This window comes from Pleuronectes platessa, chromosome 18 (assembly GCF_947347685.1).
Source record: "Pleuronectes platessa chromosome 18, fPlePla1.1, whole genome shotgun sequence".
In the NCBI taxonomy this organism is placed as follows: Eukaryota; Metazoa; Chordata; class Actinopteri; order Pleuronectiformes; family Pleuronectidae; genus Pleuronectes; species Pleuronectes platessa.
The window spans coordinates 22,439,418-22,464,071 of record NC_070643.1 but is presented as its reverse complement, the minus strand read 5'-3'; the positions used below and the strand labels follow the sequence as shown (position 1 = coordinate 22,464,071).

General features: G+C 47.6%; 1 protein-coding gene across 1 annotated transcript; it reads right to left on the bottom strand.

Annotated features, from left to right (window-relative positions):
* Window positions 1-380: 380 nt before the first annotated feature.
* Window positions 381-24,322, bottom strand: LOC128461952 (zinc fingers and homeoboxes protein 2). Its single transcript, XM_053447143.1, has 4 exons — window positions 24,073-24,322; window positions 6,709-9,923; window positions 4,514-4,689; window positions 381-1,145 (listed from the first exon to the last, which is right to left on the bottom strand). The coding sequence occupies exons 2-3, from the start codon at window positions 9,603-9,605 to the stop codon at window positions 4,518-4,520; spliced, it is 3,069 nt and encodes a 1,022-aa protein (XP_053303118.1). The 5' UTR covers window positions 9,606-9,923; window positions 24,073-24,322; the 3' UTR covers window positions 381-1,145; window positions 4,514-4,517.
* Window positions 24,323-24,654: the final 332 nt, after the last annotated feature.

Here is a 24,654-nt window from a genome sequence, read left to right as displayed (position 1 = left end):
ACTCAACAGAACATGAGAGATGAGCTGTCGGGGGGGTTTCGGGGGGGTTTCGGGGGGGACGAGCTGCTCCCATTTTACAAAATGTAACAAAATGTTTCCTGCAAAATTTTACAAATCTGTTGCAAACAGGAAAAACAAACAAACAAACAAACAAACATATCTATCGTATTTACAAGGAGAAGAAGAAGTGAGATGCAGCAGGTTCCAGCTTTGGCACTCGGCGCTTTTTATAAGTTCTTGTTTGTTTGTTTGTTTGAAAATCCAGCCTCTCGATTGGTCGATGTGTCGGCTGCTGCAGGCACAGGGGCGGGGCTCCGGCTCGTCCTCGCATCTCCATGGCAACGCAGGTCACGCACAACATCCCCTCAGGTACACCCCCCCCGCTTCCTCTTAAAGGGGACGTTTAAATCGGGACTAAACAAATCAAGGTTCACTCGGTGAGGACGGTCTGGGATTAATTATGATTAATTCATATTTCTATCACTGGTAATATTTATTTCCACCAACAAACTAAATTTACACCGAACTTCCTCCAAAATATAGAAGACGACGAAGAGGAGAAGAAACTTCCAGATAAAACATGACGGACGTGTTTCATGATGAAGGACCAATATTCTGTTCATATTGAGTTTGATCATTTCATGAGAGTTATGAGTGAAACATGTTTTCATGCTCTAATGTTCAGAATCACGTTCCTCTGACTGCTCACTGGGTGAGGGCCCTGATTGGTCGGCTGCTCCACTCTGTTCTGATTGGTCAAACCAGAGTCGGCCTCCGCTCTCACTCTACCTGGTTTGTTAGTGGGGGTGTGGCTCGAGGTCACGTGACATCTGGATGATTAACTGATTCAAGACTCGAACAGACGATTTGAAATCTTATTGTCAAATCAACTAAAATCACTAATCTGACAGATTTCACTAATCTGAGCCTCGCCAAAATAAAAGCCTGAAGTCCTCCAGCCCAGAGACCTGGTGTCAGCTGCATCGGGACCTGGAGGATGTTGTGCGTGATCTGCAGTGCGACAATCAGAAGGTAAAACATCGGCAAAAAATTAAAAAGGGAAAAACATCATCTGGATAAAAAACTCTGTTCTTTTCTCTTCTTCTGTTTCCAGCAGCAGCGACGGCGGCGAATCCTCTTTTCACCTGAAACACACGAAGAAGAGAAAGTTCAAAACATCTGAAAGTTTCAGATCATTCCCACACAACCAGGAGGAGAGAAGGCCATACAAAACTGAAGCGGGGGGGATTAAAAGTAATTGTGCCAGGAGCCGGTGTTCCCCCCCCCCCCCCCCCCCCCGGCTGGGAACTGGGACATGTTGTGAAACCACAGCTTTCTCCTCGACCCGGCCGGCGCTCTCTCTCTAATCCGTGTAAGAGGGAAAGTGTGTTGAAGTTGTGTTTTGTGCGGAAGTGATTAAACGAGGCTCGCGGTCGCTGTGATTATAGAAAACAGGACAATGGACAGTGGAACACACAGAAACACACACAGACACACACACTGACACACACACACAGCTTCATCCTCTACACACAAGCTGCTGCTCGGCCTCGGCTTCGTGTTCTCTGACGTTCTGACGCTGACTCCACGTTTCAGGAGGACGAGGAGGAGGAGGAGGAGGAGGACGAGGACGAGGAGGAGGAGGAGGAGGAGGAGGAGACCAACATGGAGCAAAAAGAGATGGAACTCCTGACTGAGATTCAACAAACATTGATTTTGAGCCGTCACATCTTCCATCTTTATTTAACGTCTATAGGACCTGAAGAAAAGTCCACACACACACACACACACACACACACACACACACACACACACACACACACACACACACACACACACACACACACACACACACACACACACACACACACACACACACACAAAATAACACTCACACACACCTATACTGAGACACACACACACACCTCTGCAATTCAAAGACACAAATCTTAAAAACCAAGATGTTTATAATAAATACATAATTCAACTTGACGCTCTGCAGAAAAACACAATCATCACTTCTGAGAGGAGTTGTTTTATTTTTCACTTGAATATTTCATCAGAAAGTTTCAGTGAAGTTTTGTTCCAAAGTTTTCTGGATTCTGGTTCAGCTGCTGTTTCACTGTGTGTTTCATGATATTTGTCATTTTTTTGAATCTTTTAATAAAAATAGAATCTCCTCTCCTCTGGAAGCTGATGTTTATGAATCGTTGTTTTCCTGACGCAGTTTGTTCTCTGGCTCCGAGCTGCAGCTCTGCAGGATTCTGGTGATTAAGCCGTCGTCCATAAGCTACGAGCGTTGAGAAGTTATTACAGGACGACGCTCGGCTGATTGAATGAAGCTGAGCGCGGCAGTGATTAGTGAGACAGGACAATGGCTGGTGCACACACACACACACACACACACACACACACAGACACACACACCGAGACACACACACACATTGATTTGCGTTGCAGGAATTTGTTTTTGCTCCATCAATCGTTCTGACTCGTTAATAAAAACCCGTCGCTCTCCGTGTTGCTGTGACCTCTGACCTCTACCCCCCCCCCCCCCTCCCCTGAGTAGGACCCCCACTCAGGGGAGTAAAGGAGAGAAAATTTAACACAATTCACACATTTTCTCATCCAGATGCATGTTTCAGACACTTGATTCCTGCAGATGAAAACAGGTGAACCCTTTCACGTCTCCCTGATTCTGAAATGTGTGAAAGTGTTTTCATCAGAAAGCTCTTGATTCATCTCACACGTGTTATTCTTCCTGCTCTCGGCAGATATTCGACTCCAGCGTTTACCTTGGCCTCTTCCCCAGAAGAACAAAGTCAGGATTAATACAGAATGATATCGGGGGATGTTTATCACATTCTCATCATGTTTTGATGAATAGTCGAATAACTTTGTCTTTAATTTCCATTATGAGCAGAATCTGAAACGACTGATGATTCTGACCAGAACATTTTTAATTTGTATTGAAATAGTTTTAAAATTCAAGGTATTTTCCTCATCTCAGGTTTTCACAGTTTCATTCATGATCGTTCGATGTTATTTCTTCTGTCTGTATTTTGACTTTTGTGCAGAGATTAATTTCAGAATGTGAAACCGAGTCGTCTTTTGGCTCTTTGTTTTGTTTCTGTGGAGGTGGAGGAGACCCAACCTGGAGCTCAGAGGCTGAGGTGGATCAGGAAAAGGCAGAAAAAACTGGAAAGATTCAAATCTACCAAATTATGAATCAAAGCAGCTTCAAAAACTGGTTTCATTTCAACGGTTCCTACACGTGTGCATTAGAACAGAAAGAATATGGCTAATATAAAATCAGAAGAGAATAATGTTCGGTATCTGATGAGGATCTGAAGTGAAGAATGAGAACATCAGGAACCATCGAGGTCTTTTAGAAGATGTGTTCACAGCTGCTCAGGTAGAACCTTCGCCTGTTGGGATCCGAACCAGCAACCAAAGTGAAATCTGAGAGCAGAATTCAAACTCCACTAATAACTGGCACCTGAACGGAGCGTGTGGCAGAGCGGAGTGTGGCCCCGGAGTTCAGACTCATGTTCGTTTCTCCTCCTGCTCACAAACTGAATCTCCACCGTTTGAAGGGAAGTGGACGAAAGTGACTGATGTTGTGTTTCTGTCTGGTGAGTGGGTCTGAACACGGATTCTATCTCTATACTAATCTATTCTATTTTATTATGCTATATGATGTTATATTATATAATGACTCATACTGTGGATTAACTTTGTGTTCAGACCGATTTGTGTGTGTGTGTGTGTTTTGTGGATTTTGTCGTATAAAAAACTTTTTCACTTTTGTCTTTAACACTAAACTTACTTTGTGGTGTTGTTTGTCTTATTATTTTAATTTCTTTTATTCTCAGGTTGTTTGTTTGTGTGAGTTTAAAAAGCAGCTCGTCGACAGACAAGTGAAACGTGTCAGAGAAGCAGGATGTGGAGACGTCCAGTGACAGGAGGAGTTATTCCTGTTGGTTTTTCTAAACGCTGCATATTGATTATTGATTCTCTGTCACGGGCTGATCCTCTTGATCAGGTTTCACAAGCGAGTGACAACCTGAAGTCGAGTCTCCAGCGTGTGTGTGTGTTTGCCTGCAGGACGTATTTGAACAGATTCTAGTGATGAAACTTTCAGTCTCCTGTCGTCACACGCTGCCCCCGGTGGAGCCTTTTATCATCACACTCCACCACACCGGGGGGTCTGCTGCTATTTCTGGCCTCAGATCAGTTTTTTTCTCCTTCTCACTCCTCACTGTTCCTGAAGTTGGCGTCGTCGCTGAGAAGTCGAAGCCAAAACTGACACAGCTCCACACACAGCCGGAGACTGGCCTGAGCGGCTCGGTCCGCTGCCCGGGATCGAGAGGCTGGCGTCCACTCTGACGGACAGAGGAGTGGGGGGGGGCTTCACTCTCCTCTAAAAACCTGCAGACTCAGTTCCATAGACCATCTACTGACCTCATTACCATCGAGTACTAGAATCCATCGACCGTTAACGTTCCCTCACCGTTTCATCCGGTCAGCCTCCCGGACGCGTCCTCCGCCATCTTCCTCTCTCTGTCCAGCAGCAGCTCCCGTCCTCTCCTCGAGCGTCCGTCCTCCAGCCAGCTCCTGAACACCTCCCGCGCTCCTCCTCCGTTCTGTCCCCCGTTCTTCAGCTCCCCCACCTCCTGCTGCCTCAGTCTGTTGGAGGTTAACACAGCGTTACCTACAGGGTCAGTGGGGGGGGGGGGTGTAGTGGCATCTAGTGGTGAAGGTGCAGATTGCAAACAGCAGCTCTCCCCTGTGTGTTCAATCACTGATGATACTGTTAGACACTATCCAGAGAGAGAATTGAGCGTTTTGTTTTAAATGTAGATTAAGTCATTTTCTGCCACTAAACTAAATGAGGTGGTGCAGCAGTGAAGCATGATGGGAGGTGTAGTATTCTCCTGGTTAATTCATCAAAACACTGAGTAAAGAATCTTCACGTTAAAAATCGGTGTTTCTACGACGTTGTCCAGCTGACATCCTTCAGCCCGTTAAAATATGTACAGAATTAAAACCACAATTTAAAAATAGACATGTCATATTAAGTATTACTGTTTGAGAAACGCTTTGATGAGCTGGTTCCTGTGTCGTTTGTATTTCTGATGCATTAATGCAGAACAGAGCCTCAGGTAAATAATCATCTTTACAAATATTTGTGAAGAAAGTTAATTTATAAACACGTTTGCTCTGAAATAGACGGAATGTGATTTGATATATTTCTGTTTACAACTGCTTCTTCTATACTCAATATCATCTTTGTTTATTTATCACAACGATGGAGGGATACAATTTTATTTCATATTTAAAGACAAATGTAGACGATTTAATTAGATAATGAAACTGACATCACACAATCCCTGGCTGTTGGAACGTCTTCACCAGCAGTTAGCAGCTGAAACACTGTGAAACATCTCAATGAAGTTTAAGTGACAAACATGAAATTGATTTCGTCCTCGCAGATAAAAACAGACGGGAAAAATAATCTCTGGAATCAGATTCAAGGACATCTGTAATTCACCAGTAAGAAAGAAGCCGTCGATCATGTGACTGTTCACAATCAGATTTAACACAAGTGGAACAATAGTTTGTTTTAATTATCATGAGAATATAGACGCAGAGTAATTTGATCCTGATGGAGGTTTTTTTTTTTTTCATGTAATGAGGAAAATAAGAAAATATTCCAAAGTAAAATTCAAAGATGACAAATCTCAACGGTGTCAGTTACAACATTTGGTGAAATAAAGAGAGATCATTTTTAACTTTGCAGCTTCTGCATGAAATCATCTTTCCCTGAATTAACCATAAATCTAAATCAAACTAATAAACTCCGTTGTGTTTCTCTCGTTGTCTGAACATTTCAGAGCCGGAGAGATTCCAACGTGCCGTTAACGAGCTTTTCAAAGACTGAGCCTGAACCCCCGAGCCGACTCCCGGGAAGAATAAAGCTCTCGCCCAAATTATTGTGGAGATATTGGTTTCCTGCCTAATGGCTCGGTTATTTGACGAAAGATGTCCCGAGCTCCCAGAATTCACAGCAGACTAAACAAAGTGCCGTCGATTTCCAGGTTAATGTCCTGAAAACAATGTTAACGTGGCAACAAGGAAACAACGGCCCCGCGGAGAGGAAGCTGGATTCACCTCCGATCAGGTCCCACACAAAGAGACTCTCACTCTGAATACTGTCTCATCTATATGAAGAGAGACATAAAGACAAACTGGGGATTTATAGAAACATCTTTAGTGTTTGAGTCTAAGATGATTTAAAATCAGGATTTACTAAAAGGCCACAGAGAAACATATGATTTGTGTTTCTGAGGCAGTCGTGGGAAAGAGTTTAAGATTCTTGAATTCTTTTAAATGAAGCTGCAGAAACTCGAGAGCCAAAAGAGAAGATGAAGATCTTTGAAGAGAACGAGGTGGTGAAGTATTAACTCCATTTCCTGCCTTGAGTTAAGGTTTAATGTTTCAAAGTAAAAAGTATTTATAATAAATTTGAGACTATTAAATTAAATAGTATGTTATCGTTCGCTGTGGGGAAGTTTAAAATGAATCTTAAAATGAACCTTATTGTATATTTATACAACAAAAGGTTTTCACTAGTGTGAGGATCCTTCAAAAGAAAAGCAAAATACTAGCAAACATAAAACTTTAGATATTCTGCGAGTTCAGTACCTTCCAGCAAACCGGTCGTGGACGTCCTCGTGCTGTTGGCTGTTCAGGCTGTTGAGGCTGTTGAGGCTGTTGAGACTGTTCAGGCTGTTGAGGCTGTTGAGGCTGTTGGCCCGCTGTTCCATCAACCAGCCCAGCTCCAGCTCCAGCACCTTACTGCTGCTGCTGTTTGTTATGGCTCCTTCCTGGCACAGCTGGATTATGCTGGACGGAGTGTTTTCAGGGGAACTCACCGGCGCCCCCTGTCCTCCATTCACTCCCTTGTTGTTAAAGAGTTCTGTCAGGTCCATGCCGCCGCTCGGCAGCCGGCTGTCGTTGAACCAGCGGGCGAGGTCGGCACGAGCCAGTCCCGTCCGACCCTCCAGCTGGTGGAGCTCCTCAGGGGAAGGCCACCGTGTTTGAGCAAAGTCGTCCTTGAGGAGCGCCAGGGTCCGGCTGCCTGGAGGCACTGAGCAGGGGCTCGGGCTGGGGACGGGGGGGGCGGTGGTACCGGGGGAGGTGATGGGCGAAGGTAGCAGAGGGCTTTTAAGATGGCCGGCACCGATGCTCTGTTTATGAATCCCATTCAGCTTGAGGGTTTGGTGCTGCTGCTGATGAAGCTGTTTGTCGGTGAGGGCGGCGAGGCCCCCCCCCCCGATCCTCTTGGTGCCCATGGAGTTGATGAGCGCTTGTTCCAGGTTGTCGCGCAGCGCACGGCGCTCCACGAACCAGCTGTCGATCTCCCGGTGAGACAGACGGGTGCTGGAGGACAGGCCGTCCACGTCGCTGTGCGTGGGGAAGCTGTTCCTCAAGAAGTTCTCTTCCAAGATCTTCAGCTGTTCGGCCGTTTTTCCTTTCATTCTCTCCAGCAAAGGAAACTGGGTCAGCACCGAGGACTTCTGCTGAAAGTCTGGTTTCATATGAATCCCTCCATTGTTGTAAAGAGCAGAGGTCTGATGATGAGGCCATTTAGCGTCAGTGCGAGAGGCTCCATTGGCCTCCGTCAGAGGCGTCAGCACCTTGTCTCCTCGGGGGTAGCTGGCCTTCAGCTCCACTCCCTGCTGCTCTTTTAGTTTCTTACCATCCAGGCTGAACCCCAGAATCTGTGGGGGGGCTTTAGCCGGAGCACGGATGGACTGAATAATGCTCGGCCTCCTTATCTGGGGGGTAATGAGTGGATGGGAGTTTGGCAACTTCAAATCAGAAGCTGGCAGAGGCCGGGTGTTCGGGTGCTTTTCTTTGGAAGCGATGGGCAGGGCACGAGGAAGAAATAAGGATTTTTTAAACGGAGGGGCAAAGATAGGCGGGCCGGCGATCGTCCGCCTTGTTAAGAAGTCTGGGAAGACAATGGAGGAGCGTGAGATCACTGGCTTTGACTTGGGGCTTCCAACTGTCGAGAGAATCTTCCCTTTGGACAACAACGATGGTGAAGATGAGGGTGGAGGCATTAAAGGCACAGCAGCGGACGACCTCTTCATCTCTATGGGAACAGGAGGTGGGGCCATGGGGAAGTGGTCCTTCTGGGGTGGAGGGGGTGGAGGAGGAGCCATGAGGCCCTTGTCTCGAGGGTCACCAGAATGGGGGGCGACTGCCATAATGGGTCGCTTAGCCTCTGGGCCACACAGCGTCATCAGGTGTGCTGGTAGGGTCCGCTTCAGGGTGGAGCAGAGTGCGACCCCGGCTGGAGAGCTGGTGGTGGTGACTACACCCGACCCATTGGACGTGGTGGTCCAGACGTGACCTGAAGGCTCCACCGTGGTGTGGACAATGGGCTGCTGGGGGGCTTTGGCAGACGGCTGGGAGCTTGTAGGGATGATGGTGAACATGGGATGGGCAGGAGGGATGGAACCATTGAACATTTTCTTTCTTGCCTCCTCCACCTCCTCCGGGGACCAGGTGATGCCTTGCTTCAGGCGCTGGGTGGTGAACCACACTTTGATCTGTTCCTCCGGGTGCTTGGAAGCAGCTGTGAGCCAGGACAGCTCAGCGTGGGTGGGGTAAGGGAATTTGCTGAAGGAGGTGATCAATGTCAGGTTGTCATCTAATGAAGGGTTATATTTGGTAGTGTTCAAGGGAACAGCTATTTTTGGTACAGAGTTGAAGTTGGGCGGGCGCTGGAGCATGGGGCTGACGTGGGACAGCCCTCGGAGGACGGGGGGTTCAGGGATGATGACGGTTCCATTGATGTTGACGGCTGTGATTTGATCCAGCTGGCTCTTCGGGTCGCCTCCTCGATAGAGCGGCTGAATACTGTACGGGGTTTTCAACGTGGTGGAGATGCAAGGTGGAAACACCGAGCTGGGGCTCTCACCTGGTTCCTCGACTGGGTTCTCCTGGCCTTCGATGGTCTGCTCTAAGACGGTCTGATTGTTCTCTCTTATCCTCTTGAACTTGAAGTTGGTCTCGCCCGGGTGCCGGCTGTCGTTGTGCTCGGTGAGTGAGTCGAACTTCTTGGTGTTGAAGTTGCAGACGGCACAGAGGTACAACGGGTTGAGGATGACATTAGGGTGGCTCGAGTCCACGTGCTCTTTAAAGTCATTCAGGTTCTGGGTGGAAAACGGGCAGTACTTGCACTCGTAACCTCTGGGCAGCTTCTTCTGGGATGTTGGGTCGGAGTCAGCCTCCTCCCCGTCCTTCTCTTCTGTGGCTTCTACATCTTCTATGACAGGGGGTCGGTCTTCTTTGCCCGACTGCTGCTCTTGTTCTACTGGCTCAGCAGTTTGCTTTTCCTCTGGATCTGGAGATGTCTGCTGGTCTGGATCCTCTGGTTTCTCCTGCTCGGAGACTGGACTCTTCTCTTCAGGTGACTCCGACTTGTCCGTGGATGTTTCCATCAGCTCCTCGGCTTCGTCTCGCTCTTCAGGCCGGTCGGTGACGAGCCGGACCATGCAGGGGGTGGAGGACTTTCTACGACTGGACATGGCTGCTGCTGCTGCTGCTGGTGACGGTGCTGGTGCTGGTGTTGCTGATTGCGTTGAAGATATTGTGATTTCTGGCTGCTGGTGCTTTCCAGCGTGTCGGGGTGTGAGGGGGTCTTACTGGGGTGGATCGGAGCTGATGGTTGTGGATACTGGAAGGTGGGTGGAGGTGGCGTCTCCAGCGTGAGAGAGGGAGGGTGAGACCTGGTGGATGCTGCCGGCCCAGGACCGGAGGTGCAGTGGCGTCTCCCGCTCACTGGCAGTGTCAGCTACTGACCTGGGCGTCATGGGATAGCATCACAGACGGCAGCGGTGCTCAAGCTGCGTGGAGACAAACACAAAGAGAGAAAATGACATGTTAATATTGTTTGTGTTGGTGGAGCTGCTCAGCAGCCGCTGGGGGACGGACTGAAAGCAAGAAAACACACGTTAGACAAACAAGGAGAGAAGTGGTGTTGATGTGTTGTGATGAATTCACCCTGAAGAAGACAAAGAACAGGAAGACGCCTGATGGGCAGCGACAGACGAGCAGAAACGATCATTTGTGCTTTTGTAAAGAGGAAAACAGCGTTTGGTTGAAAATTTATTTGAGAGATGTGAGATCAGAACCGTTTCACAGATAAATCACATCAGCACAGATGTTTTACTGCCGTCACATGAAGTGAGAATAAACGTGTTGTTGTACTGAAACACACTTTCCTAGATATGAAGCAACGTAAAGCTCCTGAGAAGCTGGTTTTTAAGAAATGATTTTAGAAACAATACAGAACTGAGACCTCTTCTTTTCACTCCGCTGCTAATTTAGCTTCATGTTGGATATAAAGGAAACACTCGTCAGTTAAATCACAAACTGCCGCGTCCAGAATGATCATTAAGTTGAATCTTCCCTCCTAAAACATTATGAGCTTCATGAGGGAGGATTTACTGCTGCACTGCTGCAATATTGTTTCAGGTATTAGATGGTATGAAGTTTTAGTTACTGGAGGTTTATCTAATGAACTGCGAGTGTAAAACTGAAATGTCTCTGAGAGAAACCTGCATAAAACACACAGGCTTCCACTTCCTGTTTACTGACAACACAATGCCCAGCCCCCCCCCCCCCGGTGCGTGAAGTTCACTTCATCTTTATATTCATACAATGAAACCTGATGTAATGACCCGGGGCCACGACAGCTCAGAGGTTTGTCATGATTCTGTCTCTCGCCCCCCCGACGCTGCGTCCCAGGTTTCATTGTCCTCACTTGTCTCTAAACATCACAGGAGCCTCATCTGCTGCTTTCTAATCCGACGCTGGCAGGAAACACGTTTTCTGACAAAGCCGAGGCCAGAAGTCGTGTGACTGACAACTCGCAGCCACGCAGCCGAACATTAGCACGAAGCCGAGTGCCACTTAATCAGGACACGTTGTTCCAGGCCAGTCATGGAAATGCAATAAATTGAAGAGTCCACAGTAACTACAGAAGACAAGGAAAGTCTCCAAATTCCAAACCCCATTAAAAAGACATTAAGCGTCTTTCATACTTTCGGGCAAAGACAACTTCACAGGATAATTACCCTGTAATCATGTAATAAGAGAGACTCCGTGATGAGATCTCCTGACAGCCATCATCCACACAATGAACGGAGAGGGAGCTGGAAGCACACGGAGGACGAGAGGAGACACACAGAGGGAAAGACGGGCAGAAATAAATATGGGGAGAGAAGAGGGGGAGACGTAAAACAAGGACAAAAGGTAAACGCAGGTAAAAGGGGCCGGGGGGGGGGGGGGGGGGGTATAAAAGAGGACGAGAGACAGAGGCAGAAGCAGAGAGACAAAGAGAAAGAGAAAGAGGGGAGCGTCTAAAAAACTTCCAAGCTGATGAAAGAGAGCGGACACAAAGCAGAAGACGTTTTAACTAGGCCATGGCCTGGTAGAGAGAGAGAGAGAGAGAGAGAGAGAGAGAGAGAGAGTGAGACAGAGAGAGAGAGGTAGAGAGAAAGAGAGAGAGAGAGAGAGACAGTGAGAGAGAGAATGAGAGAGAGAGAGAGACAGTGAGAGAGAGAAATAGAGAGAGAGAGTGAGACAGAGAGAGAGAGAGAGAGAGAGATAGAGAGAGACAGAGAGAGAGAGAGAGAGAGACAGTGAGAGAGAGAAATAGAGAGAGAGAGTGAGACAGAGAGAGAGAGAGAGAGAGAGAGATAGAGAGAGAGAGAGAGACAGAGAGAGAGACAGACAGAGACATTGAGAGAGAGAAATAGAGAGAGAGAAATAGAGAGGGAGAGTGAGACAGAGAGAGAGAGGGAAGAGATAGAGAGATAGAGAGAGAGAGAGACAGAAAGAGAGGACGATGGAGGGGAGAAGGCAGAGAAACATAAAGAAAGAGGAGAGAGGGACAACAGAGCATTTAGGACGAGAGAGAGAGAGACAGACATGAAAGACGACAGCAGATGAAGAGGACGAGCGAGGGGGAGGAGGGAGATAGATATTATTCGATGAAATATCATGTGATAAAATGAGGTTTAGTTTTCCCCTCAGCGAAGTCGAAGCTTTGAAAGGTGTCCTGGTCCTTCGGGGGACAGAAACCCATTTGCCAGGAAAGAGAGTATTTCAACACTTAATTAGTGTTGGACAAGCTGTTATTTGTCCCCAGTGTCCCTTCATGTTGGACATGTTTCATGATCTCACAACCTTGATCCGCTTCTCGCTGCCTGAACACCGGCGTCCTGAGTCCTGTCCACTCGTCTCCTGCTGCAATGAGACTCGTCCCATGTGATTTTAAACCTCATGTCTTCAGCTGATGAGATTTCATCACGAGACTTCAACCTCAAAGCTTCTTGAACTTCAGAATAAAAGAATCCACAAGAGACCGAACCTGATTGGACGGCGATGAACCAGGAATTTCTTCTTTTATTTTGTAAATTCACAATTGTCTGTTTTTCATTTGGTTGAAAAAGTCCAAACGTTGAAAAAATAAAATGTTGATTTGAGAGAAAAATGGAAATTGTTTCTTTTCCTTTTTGCATTTTGAAAATAAAATTTGAAATGTTGAGAATAAAGTAAAAATTACCAAGTTGTTTTATTACTATTATTATTATTTTTTAATAAAGTGGAGTAACATGAAAACGGTCGAAGTAGTTTTTGCATTTCGAGAATGAAGTAAAAATTTAAAACGACTTTGTTTAAATAGTTTTTGTGACTGAGTCAGTTTTTACAGGCTGAGCAGGTCGGACCACGAGGACTGACCGGAGGTTCTTTAACACTGATGCTTTAAGATTAGATGAAATATTAAAAATCACCAAACTACGATATAGAATAAGAATAAACTTTTGAAACTGGCACAGATACAGAAACGTCTCTGCTCTGCAGCATCTGAAAAACGAGGTTGTGCTATTTTTCTTGGTCTTTTATCCTTTAAATTAAATATCTTTGGGTTTTAGTGAGTCAGACAAAATAAACTATGAAATCAGAATTTCATGAGCAACCCACTTTCTGAGGTCGTCAATTTCAGTACATCTGAAACTGCAGTATCTCTGTCCTGAGAACTGCTGCTTCATCTCCAAACTACAAACTAATACTGTGAATTCTGACCTGAGCCAGAGTCACAGCTTTAGGATTTTCCTCTATGGATGATACAAAATCCAGTTATTACATAACAAGCATCCAGAATTCATAGAAGCTGGGTTACACACATAACTCTGCAGATCCAGAGCATCTGATGCTGGTAAATATGTGGAGATGCTCATCAGCTGTGAAGAGACGTCAACTCAGATTCTGAGGAATCGTTAATAATCCATAGATTAACAAACAGGTAAAATACTGAGAGAATAAAGAAAAGCTTCCATCTCCTCCTGTGTACACGACGCTCTTCTTCTAAATACTTCGCCAGAGATCCAGCTGTTGCCAGAGGTTGAAGTGGGAAACGAGGGAGGCAGATGGAGAAGGAGATAAAACAGCAGGAAGAGAGTGTAGGTGGAGGTGAAGAGAAGCGAGCAGAGAGTCTATGTATAGGAAGAGGTGGAGGGAGCCGAGAGAGAGGAAGAAAGAAACGCACATCAACGCTGAGGAGGGAAAAGAAGGAGCGAGGAGGAGGAGAGACAGAACTGAGGCCACCGGAGGAAGAGGAGAAAGAGAAGAAGAGACAGAACTGATGCCACCGGAGGAAGAGGAGAAAGAGAAGAAGAGACAGAACTGATGCCACCGGAGGAAGAGGAGAAAGAGAAGAAGACGCAGCCGAGGAAGGAAGTGAGAATCAGACGGAGCTGCAGGCCGGAGCGTTTCATCCAGAACGAGGAACCAGAACCAGAACCAGCTCCAGAGAGGAGACCACAGTGTGAGGTTCTGCTGCTTCACTGGATCGGCTGACTCCGGGCCAGCTCCTGACGGGGGGGGGGGGGGGGGGGGTAATTACTCGTACAGTATTTGATCGTTCGGAGCGTGAACTCAGTAATTACGGGGAAATAATAAAACTGCAGCAGCGACAACAGTGATTTTCAAATTAGCTTCAGAGAGGCAGGTGAGGTTCGACCAAAAAATAGATCTGATCCAGATCCAGTTCAGATAGAAACACTCAGTATGGACAGCAGTGTGCTAAGACCCCCACCCCCCCCCCCCCACACCCTCTAAGGCCAGGACGGGACACATCCTTCCTCTGACAGTGACACTGAACCAGGATCAGCCGGTCCCATTCACCTACATGAAGGTTAAAGCAAATCATCCGTCAAACCACAAAGTGTCTCCTCCCTTTGACGGTGAGACGGAGACGGACAAGGACGTTCCGGAGACTAAAGGGTGTCGAGGAGACATGAAACAACTCGGGGAGGAAGGGAAGGTAATGAGGAAACATCCTGGGAAATGAAATGACAAATTAGTTGGAGGGGAGGCAGATCGGAAGGAGCCAAGTGTGCTAATAGGAGGGTTAAAGACGTTTTACTGGAACAAGGGCAAACTGGAGGGGACGAGGGGACGAGGGGACAAGGGGACGAGGGGACGAGGGGACGAGGGGACGAGGGGACGAGTGGACAAGGGGACGAGGGGACGAGGGGACGAGGGGACGAGGGGACGAGGGGACGAGGGGACGAGGGGACAAGGGGACGAGGGGACGAGGGGATGAAAACTCTCACCAGTAGCTCGGTTCAAAACACAACACAAAGTTTCTCTTTTCAGGAAACATTCAAATGATCTGGATCTTTTCTTTTCTTAAATTATCCCAAATGTTTCAAGAAGTGAGTTTTTCCAAACAGCCACATCTTGTCTGATATTATAAATCTGCCACCAGACAGTTCTGAAGACTTGACCCCTTTTTGTAATTTTGGTTTTACATTATCTCTCTTTTCACTTTATTTAAGTGAATAAAGAACCAGACTCAGGAGATGAATCACAGAATTAATGTGAGTGAATAGATGTGATTGTGTTGTGGAAACAGTTCAGGAGGGGTCAGAGGTCAAGATCGGTGACAATCAAGACAACGCTGCAGTGAAACAACTGTGAGACACACTGTGTGTTTGTGGTAGGACAACAAATCTGGACCAACACACAAACACACAAAACGTCCGTGACCTCCAGCTGTCACAATGGACGAATGCAAGAAACACACTTAAAGCTACACAAATACCCACCAGCACCACACGGCCATGGTTTAGGAATGCAACACACACAAACGCACACACACAGACACACACACACACCTGACATTCTATCAATTCTCCCTCGGCAAAACTGTCTGCCCCCCGTGACCATGAAATATGAATGAAATACAATTAGCAGCTTTAAAGAACTTCATCAAGGCCAAGGCCTCTGTCCAAACAGCCCCGGACCCCCCCCCCCCCCCCACACACACACACAGACACACACACACACTGTTACAGGAGCAAATAAATAAACAAAAGTTGCGGCGTCCTTGGACCGAGCGACCGAACACGACACAAACATCTCAGACACACAATGACTGTAAATTTGAAGAAACATGGATTTTTTTTGTGTCTTTTAAAAAATAAATAAAAACTTATTTTTCATTTACGCCTTAAATTTTGAGTTTTGTGTCTCAGAGCGTCACTTTGCCCTCGAGTCCGCCCCCCCGCCATCCTTCCATGCTAACGTTTAATGGATGCGTGTGACTCATTAAAAAGTGAAGGGTGTAGAGGGTGGAGGGGGGGGAGGGGGGGGGGGGGCATACAAAAAATTAGGAAAGAGACAGAGCGGTGCTTCCATGGTGTTACCACGGCAACAGCAGCGCAGGAGAGACGGCGAGGTGCCGCCGAATATTAACCAGGCCGGTAGCTCAGGTGCTAATGAGGAGGAGAGGAGGAGGAGGAGGAGGAGGGAGGAGGAGGTGAGGAGGAGGGAGGTCAGGAGGGAGAAGAGAGGGGGCGACACTGAGACAAGAAGAGCGAGAGAGGGGAGGTCAGGAGGGGCTAGAGGAGGAGGAGGGTTTGTTTCTTCTACAACAGAGAAGGAGAGAAAAGAGGAGGAGAGAGGAGGTCAGGAGGGGACAAGGAAGAGGAGAAGGGGGAGAAGAAGGTGGAGCGAGGAAAGAGAAACAGGTGGTGAATGGAGGAAGAGGAGGAGGAGGTCAGGAAAGGGTGAAGAGGGCAGTTGAAGAAGAGGAGGATGAAGAGAGGAGAACAGACAGAAACAGGAGTCAGGAGAGATGAGGTCTGAGAAGAGAAGGACAGAGGGAGGAAGGAGGGACGAAGGTAAGAGAGGAAGAGAGGATGAAAGGAAAAAGAGAGGTGTAGGTTAGAAGGAGGAGGTCACAAACCTGAGAGGAAGAAAGAAAATAAAAGAGGGAGGAGTTCAGAGGAGCAGGTGAAAGGAGGAGTGACAGAGAACTGAGAAATGGAAAAAGACTGAGGAGGAGCTGACACGAGAATAAAAAACCTCTGGGGATCAAACTCCCGGTTAAAGCTGCGTACGAGACGCCCAGCGGTTCACCAGGTTCAAAGTTAGAACAGGTCTATCAGAGAGGCTCGGGTTCCTCCCTGGGAAGAGTTCCCTTGAGCAGAACTCCAGCTGCTGCCCGACAACCCTGGAGGAAGGCCGCTGCAGGAGCAGGAGGAGGAGGAGGAGGAGGAGGAGGAGGAGCAGGAGGAGGAGGAGGAGGAGCAGGAGGAGCAGGAGGAGGAGGAGGAGGAGGAGGAGGAGGAGGAGACAGTGGCAAAGGCCATTTGTAAAGCCGGAGGTCAGAGGAGCATCTCTGTATTCAGAGCAGGTTCTGAAAACTTTTTTGAGGCCAAACATGGCGTCATCGCTGGAGCCTTCAGAGGAGGTGACACCCGACTGCTCCTGCAGGAGGTGAAACGACACCAGGCTTCAGATCTGGAGGAGCAGAGGTGAAACATCGAGGGAGAGGAGATAAAGACGAAGGAGAGACGAAGACAAACGAGGACAGGAAGGAGAGATAAGCAGAAACAAGGAGGGGGGACAAAGAGGAACAAAAGCTAGACTGTGGAGAAAGGATGAAAGGAAAGAGAAATACAGAGAACAGAGGAGGAGACGTGAGGATGAAAAGGAAAAGATAAAGAAAAGAGGGGAGGAGGAGGAGGAGAGGGAGTGAATGATGGGAGTGTCACCCTCTGTGAAGACGTCAGGTTGATCTGTTCTGCTCAGGGAGGTCAGAGGAGGACAGAGAGGACGAGAGAGGACGAGAGAGAGAGACGGAGGACAGAAACAAAAGAGAGGAGGAAGATTAGAGGGAGAGAGAGAGAACAGGGGATGAGAGGAGGTGTAGAGAGAGAGAGACGGCTCAATAAAACATGCATGAGGCATTGTGTGTGTGTACTTATATATGTGTTTGTGTATGCGTGTGTGTACATTACGTGTGTGTGCGTGTGTTTGTGTGTCTGTTCATATGCACAAGTTCAATTTAGCGTGTGTGCCTGATTAAGCCTCTCGTGCATATGCATGTCCTCACGTCACGTGTACATATTTCCAAGTGTATGCGTGAGTGTCTCCATATGTGTGTGTGTGTGTGTGTGTGTGTGTGTGTGTGTGTGTGTCCTCAGCTAACACAGCCCGTCTCCATCCAGCCATGAGCTGCTATAAGCCTGAGAGACTCTGCACAGACTTATATTCACTTGTATATAGGTCAGTGCAGCTGGTCCACGCCTCACCACATCCACCACGAGTCACGTGACACATCACATGACTACTAAAGGAAAGTTTCAAAACAAAAGCACAGAAACTTTAGAAAAGAAGAAAGAAATGAGAAGCTCCCAAAACCAGCGTCAGTGAACGCATCAAAACCAGTAACAGCATCTAAACCAGCAACAGCATCAAAACCAGTGACACATCAAAACCAGCAACAGCATCAAAACCAGCAACAGCATCTAAACCAGTAACAGCATCTAAACCAGCAACAGCATCTAAACCAGTAACTGCATCAAAACCAGCAACAGCATGTTGTCGTTGAACTGGGGGAACACTGGGACACAGACACAGGAAGTGTCCCTGTGACCTTTGCCCTCAGGCTCCTGTGAGGAGCTTTGGATAAAAGGTTCCAGTAACAGCAGATTTTAATGGCTCTCTAATTCCTTTATGGGGATTTAGTGAAAAGACTTTCTATTAAAAAAGAACATTTTATTTTTGGAGGATAATCTGAGCCATAGGCAGCCGGTGGTTCATCCTGACAGAAGATTATGTGAAGGTATTTCACTTTCCACAGATGCATCATGTTTGGATCCACCGGGTCTGTGTCGTGTTGGAAACACCACATGGACAGAAATGTGTCTCTCTGTGTCTTGCTCAAGGACATTTCCTCCTGTGGACAGAGGATTGAACCCCCAACCCTGTGGTTGTCCGCTCTAGTCCTCGGTGTCCTCCCAGCTCTTCATAGAGAAATCCTGGTCCCAGTTTGGTGGGAAAGAACTCAGCAGCACAGCGTCCTGACCTCAACCCTCAGAATGAACTGGAACTCCAACTGGGCGCCGAACCTCATTATCTGGAACCAGTCAGGTCCCACATCTGCTGGACAGACTGGGACCAGAGGACAACTGTGTTTGAGTGTCCTCATATTTTTGGCCAGGGATGAAACGGTAACTGGTTTTAGGATGAACCACGGTGAAGAGCTGATGGTTAGTATTAGAGTGTGAGATCTTCATGATCTTCATGATCTTCATCGATGTGAAGCTCAGGTAGAATCTGTCCAATCACAGTGAAGCAGAACGGAAGCCGTCTCATCCCTGGACAGAAGCACGAGGACACACTTTGTCCCGACTTGACGTTTGGATCGACCTCCGATAAATAATGAAAATACTATCAAACATATTATTGGTAATGTTTATCATATCAACATTAAACTAAAGTTTGTGTTTCAGTTTATTTTAACATCTGTGCTGATGCTGATGATCATCTGAGGTGAAAGCAGGTCGTCCACAGACCCTGGATCAGCTTCCCTCTCGTCTCCTGGTTGTGTTCTTCACGCTCACGCAGGGATCACAGCAGATCAAGCTTCCTTCCTGCTTCCTTCCTGCTTCCTTCCTGCTTCCTTCTCATCTGCTTCCTTCCTGCTTCCTTCTCGCTTCCTTCCTGCTTCCTTCCTGCTTCCTTCCTGCTTCCTTCTCATCTGCTTCCTTCCTGCTTCATATCTGCTTCCTTCCTGCTTCCTTCTCGCTTCCTTCCTGATTCCTTCTCGCTTCCTTCCTGCTTCCTTCCTGCTTCCTTTTTGCTTCCTTCTCGCTTCCTTCCTGCTTCTCCACTCGCACTCTTCAGGAATCCAAGCTTCTTCCACCACCGCTCCGGATGAGTCCGACCAAAATGTGAATGTAAGTAACCGTCCAGCGATGGTACTTATGAGCATAAAAGCGCTGCTGGGGGTATATTGCATTCTTTGGTGGCGAGGGAACGGGGGGGGGGATGGGCGACTCGCCGAGGAGAATTCCATTAGTGTTGGTTTGTGTGGAGGGTTTAACTGTCACATGGGCTGAACTGCTGCCTCAGAGGCTCTTTACAAGCTGCCAAGAAACATTTGTGGGGCCGGGCGTGGAGGGGGGGGGGGGGGGGGGCTGCTGGGGGGGGGGGGGAACTCCACAGAGAGACTTGTAATAAACTTTTTTCAGTCACAGCGCGTCTCACACATTCACTCTGTCTCTGAGCTGGTTCGTCTGCACCACAACACGACCGACAGGAAGGAAGTCACTTCCTGTTCACAGGTCACATGATCAGACAGGAGCTGAACAACTTATCCTGGTTGGACGTATAAAAGGAAACAGCGACACCCAGTGGCCGGAGGTTGTTTGTGACGTACTGTTGTGAACACGATATCTGCAGAACGCCTCGAGGGACTCTCTTCACAGTTAGTACAAGCCTTCAGTCGGACCTACAGATAAACTGATTCTGAGGTCAAAGGTCAGAGTGAACTAATGTGACGTCCCAGGTGAGTGAAGACAAACAACCACAGGACGCTGATTCCAGTCTGTAAAGTTCTCCTTCAGGGACCGGGTGAATCATTCCCAGAGAGAAATACTCTTCAGCTACATGTGACTCGCTGGATGATGACAAGTTAGGGTTCAGGGGGTTAGAGGTTAGGAGTTAGGAGTTAGAGGTTAGGAGTTAGGGGTTAGGAGTTAGGGTTAGAGGTTATGAGTAAGGGGTTATGAGTAAGGAGTTAGGAGTTAGGAGTTAAGGGTTAGGGTTAGGAGTTAGGAGTTAGGAGTTTGGGTTAGAGGTTAGGAGTTAGGTTTTTTGTAAAGAGCAAAAAGTGCAATCACACATCCGAACCTAATTATGAGCTGTAAAGCTGCTTCTCTGTGATTGGCTCAATGTGAACATGTGATCTCAGGACCTGGACGATGCGGACACACACTTCATCTTGTTTCCTGTCGGTCGACCTAAACTCTGTTTCCATGGTAATATTAGGATTAGGCCATGCTGAATATTATGAATTTTGTTTTTTCGTGTATGAATCAATCGGATTTTGCTGATGCTCTGATTGCACTGATTTCTGAAAGAGCTCCATGCGCCTGTCGCTTGTTACGCGTCTCTGCTCCTCGGCCTCGTTCTCTTATTTATAATTTCTCTCTCATTGTGATGAAAGCTGTGTTCAGCTCGGACATGCTGCTCCTCCTCGGCCTCTTCTCTAAAACATGAGCACCAGTCCTGCACCAGGAGGCCGGAGGTCGGAGTCGGCTTTCAGTGCCTTGCTGAAGGGCCCTTGAGCAAGGAGGCTTGAACCCGAGTCCTCCAGCGGAAGAACCTCTCCTTGCTCCAAACTCAAGAACAAACTGCTAACCAGGGAAAAGTTAAATAAATAAAATGAAAGAAGCATAAATAAATAAATTAGCAAAGAGCAGCATCGTATTCTGATTTCAATGTGGGGAAAATAAAGGAAACAAGGAGAGGAAGAGGAGGAGAGGAGGAGAGGTAGATAGAGGAAGAGGAGGAGAGGAAGAGAGGAAGAGAGGTAGAGAGGTAGATAGAGGAAGAGAGGAGAGGAGGAGAGGAAGAGAGGTAGATAGAGGAAAAGAGGAGAGGAAGAGTGGAGAAGTTATTGATAAGGAAACACAAAAGAGTGTGGAGGCAGGATGGGGGGGGGGTGAGTGAAAGAGGGAGAAAAAGACGAGGAAGAAGACAAATTGAGAAACACGAGGTCAGCGACACAAACACACACACACACACAGACACGCACACGCACACGCACACACTATCCTCCGTCTTTAAGACTCAGTGAAATATTCAGAAAGTCATGTTTTTTATATCAACTGACTTTTTAATAAATCAGATGAATGATTTATTTCCCCGAGGATCTTGACCAGAGAAGAAGAAGTTAAAGTGCTCGGTGGCGTTCAGGTGAACGAGGTGAACGTTCTCTCCTCTGGTTCCAGGCACGCTCTCCTGCCTCAGACTGGGAACCAGTGATCTGCAGGTGCTGGTGCTGATGAGCTGCTGGTTGTGTCTGGATGGTGTCTCTCAGTGGGGGGGTCGGAGGTTTGGCGGTTTCCTCGTGTGCTCGCTCGCTGCTCGGGACGGCTGCAGCTATTTCAATCAAATAAAGTGATTATGATTATGCAAATTGAGTCATTTACTAATTGTCGCAGCCAATATCACCCCCCCCCCCCCCCCCCCCCCCCCCAATGTGTGGCTCCAGATTAAGCAGAAATTTTGGGAAAACTAATTTTGAGCAGAGAGCTGCAGCTCACAATGATGTTCCAGGGACGCCCCCTGCAGGCGGTGACCTCTGACCCCTCTGAACAAATACACATTTTTATACAAGCAAAGATTCCTCATTCAATATTGTTTTTAGATTTTCCGAAAAAAGTTTGAATAAAAATCGACTTTTCAACATCGTCTGACCAGAAGAGTTTTTGCCATCGGTTACTGACTTTATTTACTGCGAAGGACACACACACACACACACAGACAGACACACAAACACACACATGCTGAGGGATTGAGAAATACATTAATATGCATGCACAGGGTATGGGAAGCTTGTAGGGATGCTCCCTCCCTCCAACACACACAGACACACACACACACAGACACACACACACACACACCATTGACTCCATTTGGTTAAATGTTTTGTTAAAGAGGAGTAAAACCAGAGGAAGGAGGGATAAGAAGGAAGCGGGTGGAGGGGGAGATGGGGGGGGTAACTCATCGGAGAAGGAGGGATGGGGAGGAGGATTTTAATTGAGAGGGGAAGGAAAGCAAGGGAGGAGGAAGGAGATGATGATTTAGGTAAGAGGGGAGGAAGTGAAGAAAGGGATGTAAAAGGGAGAAGAAGAAGATGGGAGGAAATGAAGGAGTGATATTGGAGAGAGAATTGAGGAAGGAAAGGAGATAGGAAACAGGAAGGAGGAAAACAGAAATTAATTTCACATATAGAGAAATAAAGATATGAAGGATGGAGGACTGACAGGAGGAAGAAGGAGGGGATTCAGAAAGAGGAGTTGAATGGAGAGAGGAATAAAGGATGTGAAAGGGAAGGGGGAATGGAGGGATAAATTAAGGAGGGAAGGAGGAGACATAAAGATAAGATACAGGAGAGGAAAAACTGAAATGAGACCAAAAAAGGAGGTATAGGAAAAGGGAATGAGGAGGTGAAGAATGGAGGGAAGGAGAAAGGAATGAAGGGAGGAAAGGAACATGGACATGGGAAGGAAAGAGGAAAAGAAGGGAGATAAAAGAGAGATAAAGATATAAGAAGGTATAGAGGAGAAAAGAGGGGAGAAGAAATGAGGGATGAACGAGGGGGAGGAAACAGAATGACAGTAAACAGGGAAGAAGTAAAAGAGGAAAAAGAGGGAAGGAGGGAAGAGGAGGAATGAAAAAAGAAGAATTGAACAGAGGGAGGAGGGAAGGAGACAGAAAATTAAAAGAGGATTGAGGGATGGAGGAAGAAAACTCAGGAGGAGAGGAGGAAGGAGGAAGGAGGGAGAAAGAGGAATGAAAGGAGAGAGGAGATGGAGGGCTGGAAGGAGGGAGGGAGAAAGGGAGGAAAAGGCACAGAGGGAGATGACGGAATAGGGTGCGTCAAGAAAAGGGGAGGAAGGGAGGAAGGAGGGAGGGAAGAGAGGAGGTGGTGAAATGGAAGACAGGAAGAAGAAGATTCAGGAGGAGACGAGAAAGGAGGGGAGTCCCGAAAAGAAGGAAGGAGAAAGAGGGCTGGAAGGAGGGAGGAAAAAACAAGGAAGGATGGATAGGAGGAGAGGAAGAAGAGGGATTGTTGGAAGTGACGAAGGAGGTGTGTCACGAGAGGAGAAGGAGTAAAAGAGGAGTAAAAGAACAGGGGAGGAAGGAGGGAATGAGACGAAGGGATGGAGGACGATTGCTCAGGAGGAGAGAGCTAGAGGGATTAAAGGGAGACACGAAGGAGGGGTGGGATGAGACGAGTAAAGGAAGAGGGGAGAAGGAAGGAGGGATGGAGGGAGGGAGGAGGAGGAGGGAGGAGGAGCTGAAGGCCAAATAATGGAGCAGCTCATCTCATGGTGAATTTGAATGGAGCTGAATTAATTTAAATCTCATCACGGCCCGCCCTCTAATACCTTATCAGTTCTGCACGGAGACAAGGGACGTAATCGCATTAGAGCCGCCACTCTGCTCTGCTGCACACACACAGACACACACCGAGCCAACACACACACACACTGAACCAACACACACACACTGAACCAACAGTCACACACCGACTGTACCTGTGCTGGTATGTGTTGCTTTTTTCAACACACACACACACACAACCGTGCACAGTGTGCATCTGTGTGTGTGTGTGTTAGACTTCATGCTGCATGTGCATTTAAAACAAAAAACACACACACAGGGTGAAGAATGCCCCCATGAATAAAAACAAGACACCAGCACGCATGTAAAAACACACACACACACCAGTTCTGGTAGTTATCTTCTAAAACACACACTGTGTGCCAACATCGGTGCTACAACACAGCGTGCACACACACACACACACACACACACACACACACACACACACACACACACACACACAGACACACACACAGTCGAGCTGGTCTAGCACAGCAGCCTTCCAGTTACCTTCTAGGGGAAAAGGCTCATGGGAAGTTATGCGCTCGGCTGTTGACATTGGCTGAGACGGGACGAGCAGCTTTACAGCACCGACTCCTCACGCTGAGATGTATACACACACACACACACACACACACACACACACACACACAGACACACACACACACAGACACACACGCACACACCTCGACCACGGCCAAAAAGTCTCACACACTCACACGCTCTCCAGACAAGATGGCGGTGGAACGACAGCCTCTGTCAGCGAGCGTCAGTTCGATGGCGACTGATAAGGAAAAGGAAACTCCGCCCAGAAGAGGCCGGGGCTCCGGGCGGCTCCATGTTCTGCTTCCAGGTGATCAGGTTCCATCAGTCTCCTCACCTCAGACCACTTCTCCTCCCGTCTCCTCAGGAGGGAACTCTCTTGTCTTCTCAGGAATCTAGAGCCGCGGCGCTCGTCCACATTCACTGAGCCGGTTGTGTTTGTTTTTCATTCCAGAGGATAAATGGACGGACTTGAGCTTCTCCTCCAGTTTCAAACCCGACCTCAGTCATTCAGCCTCCGGATGGAAACCACCTCCTTCACATGGATTC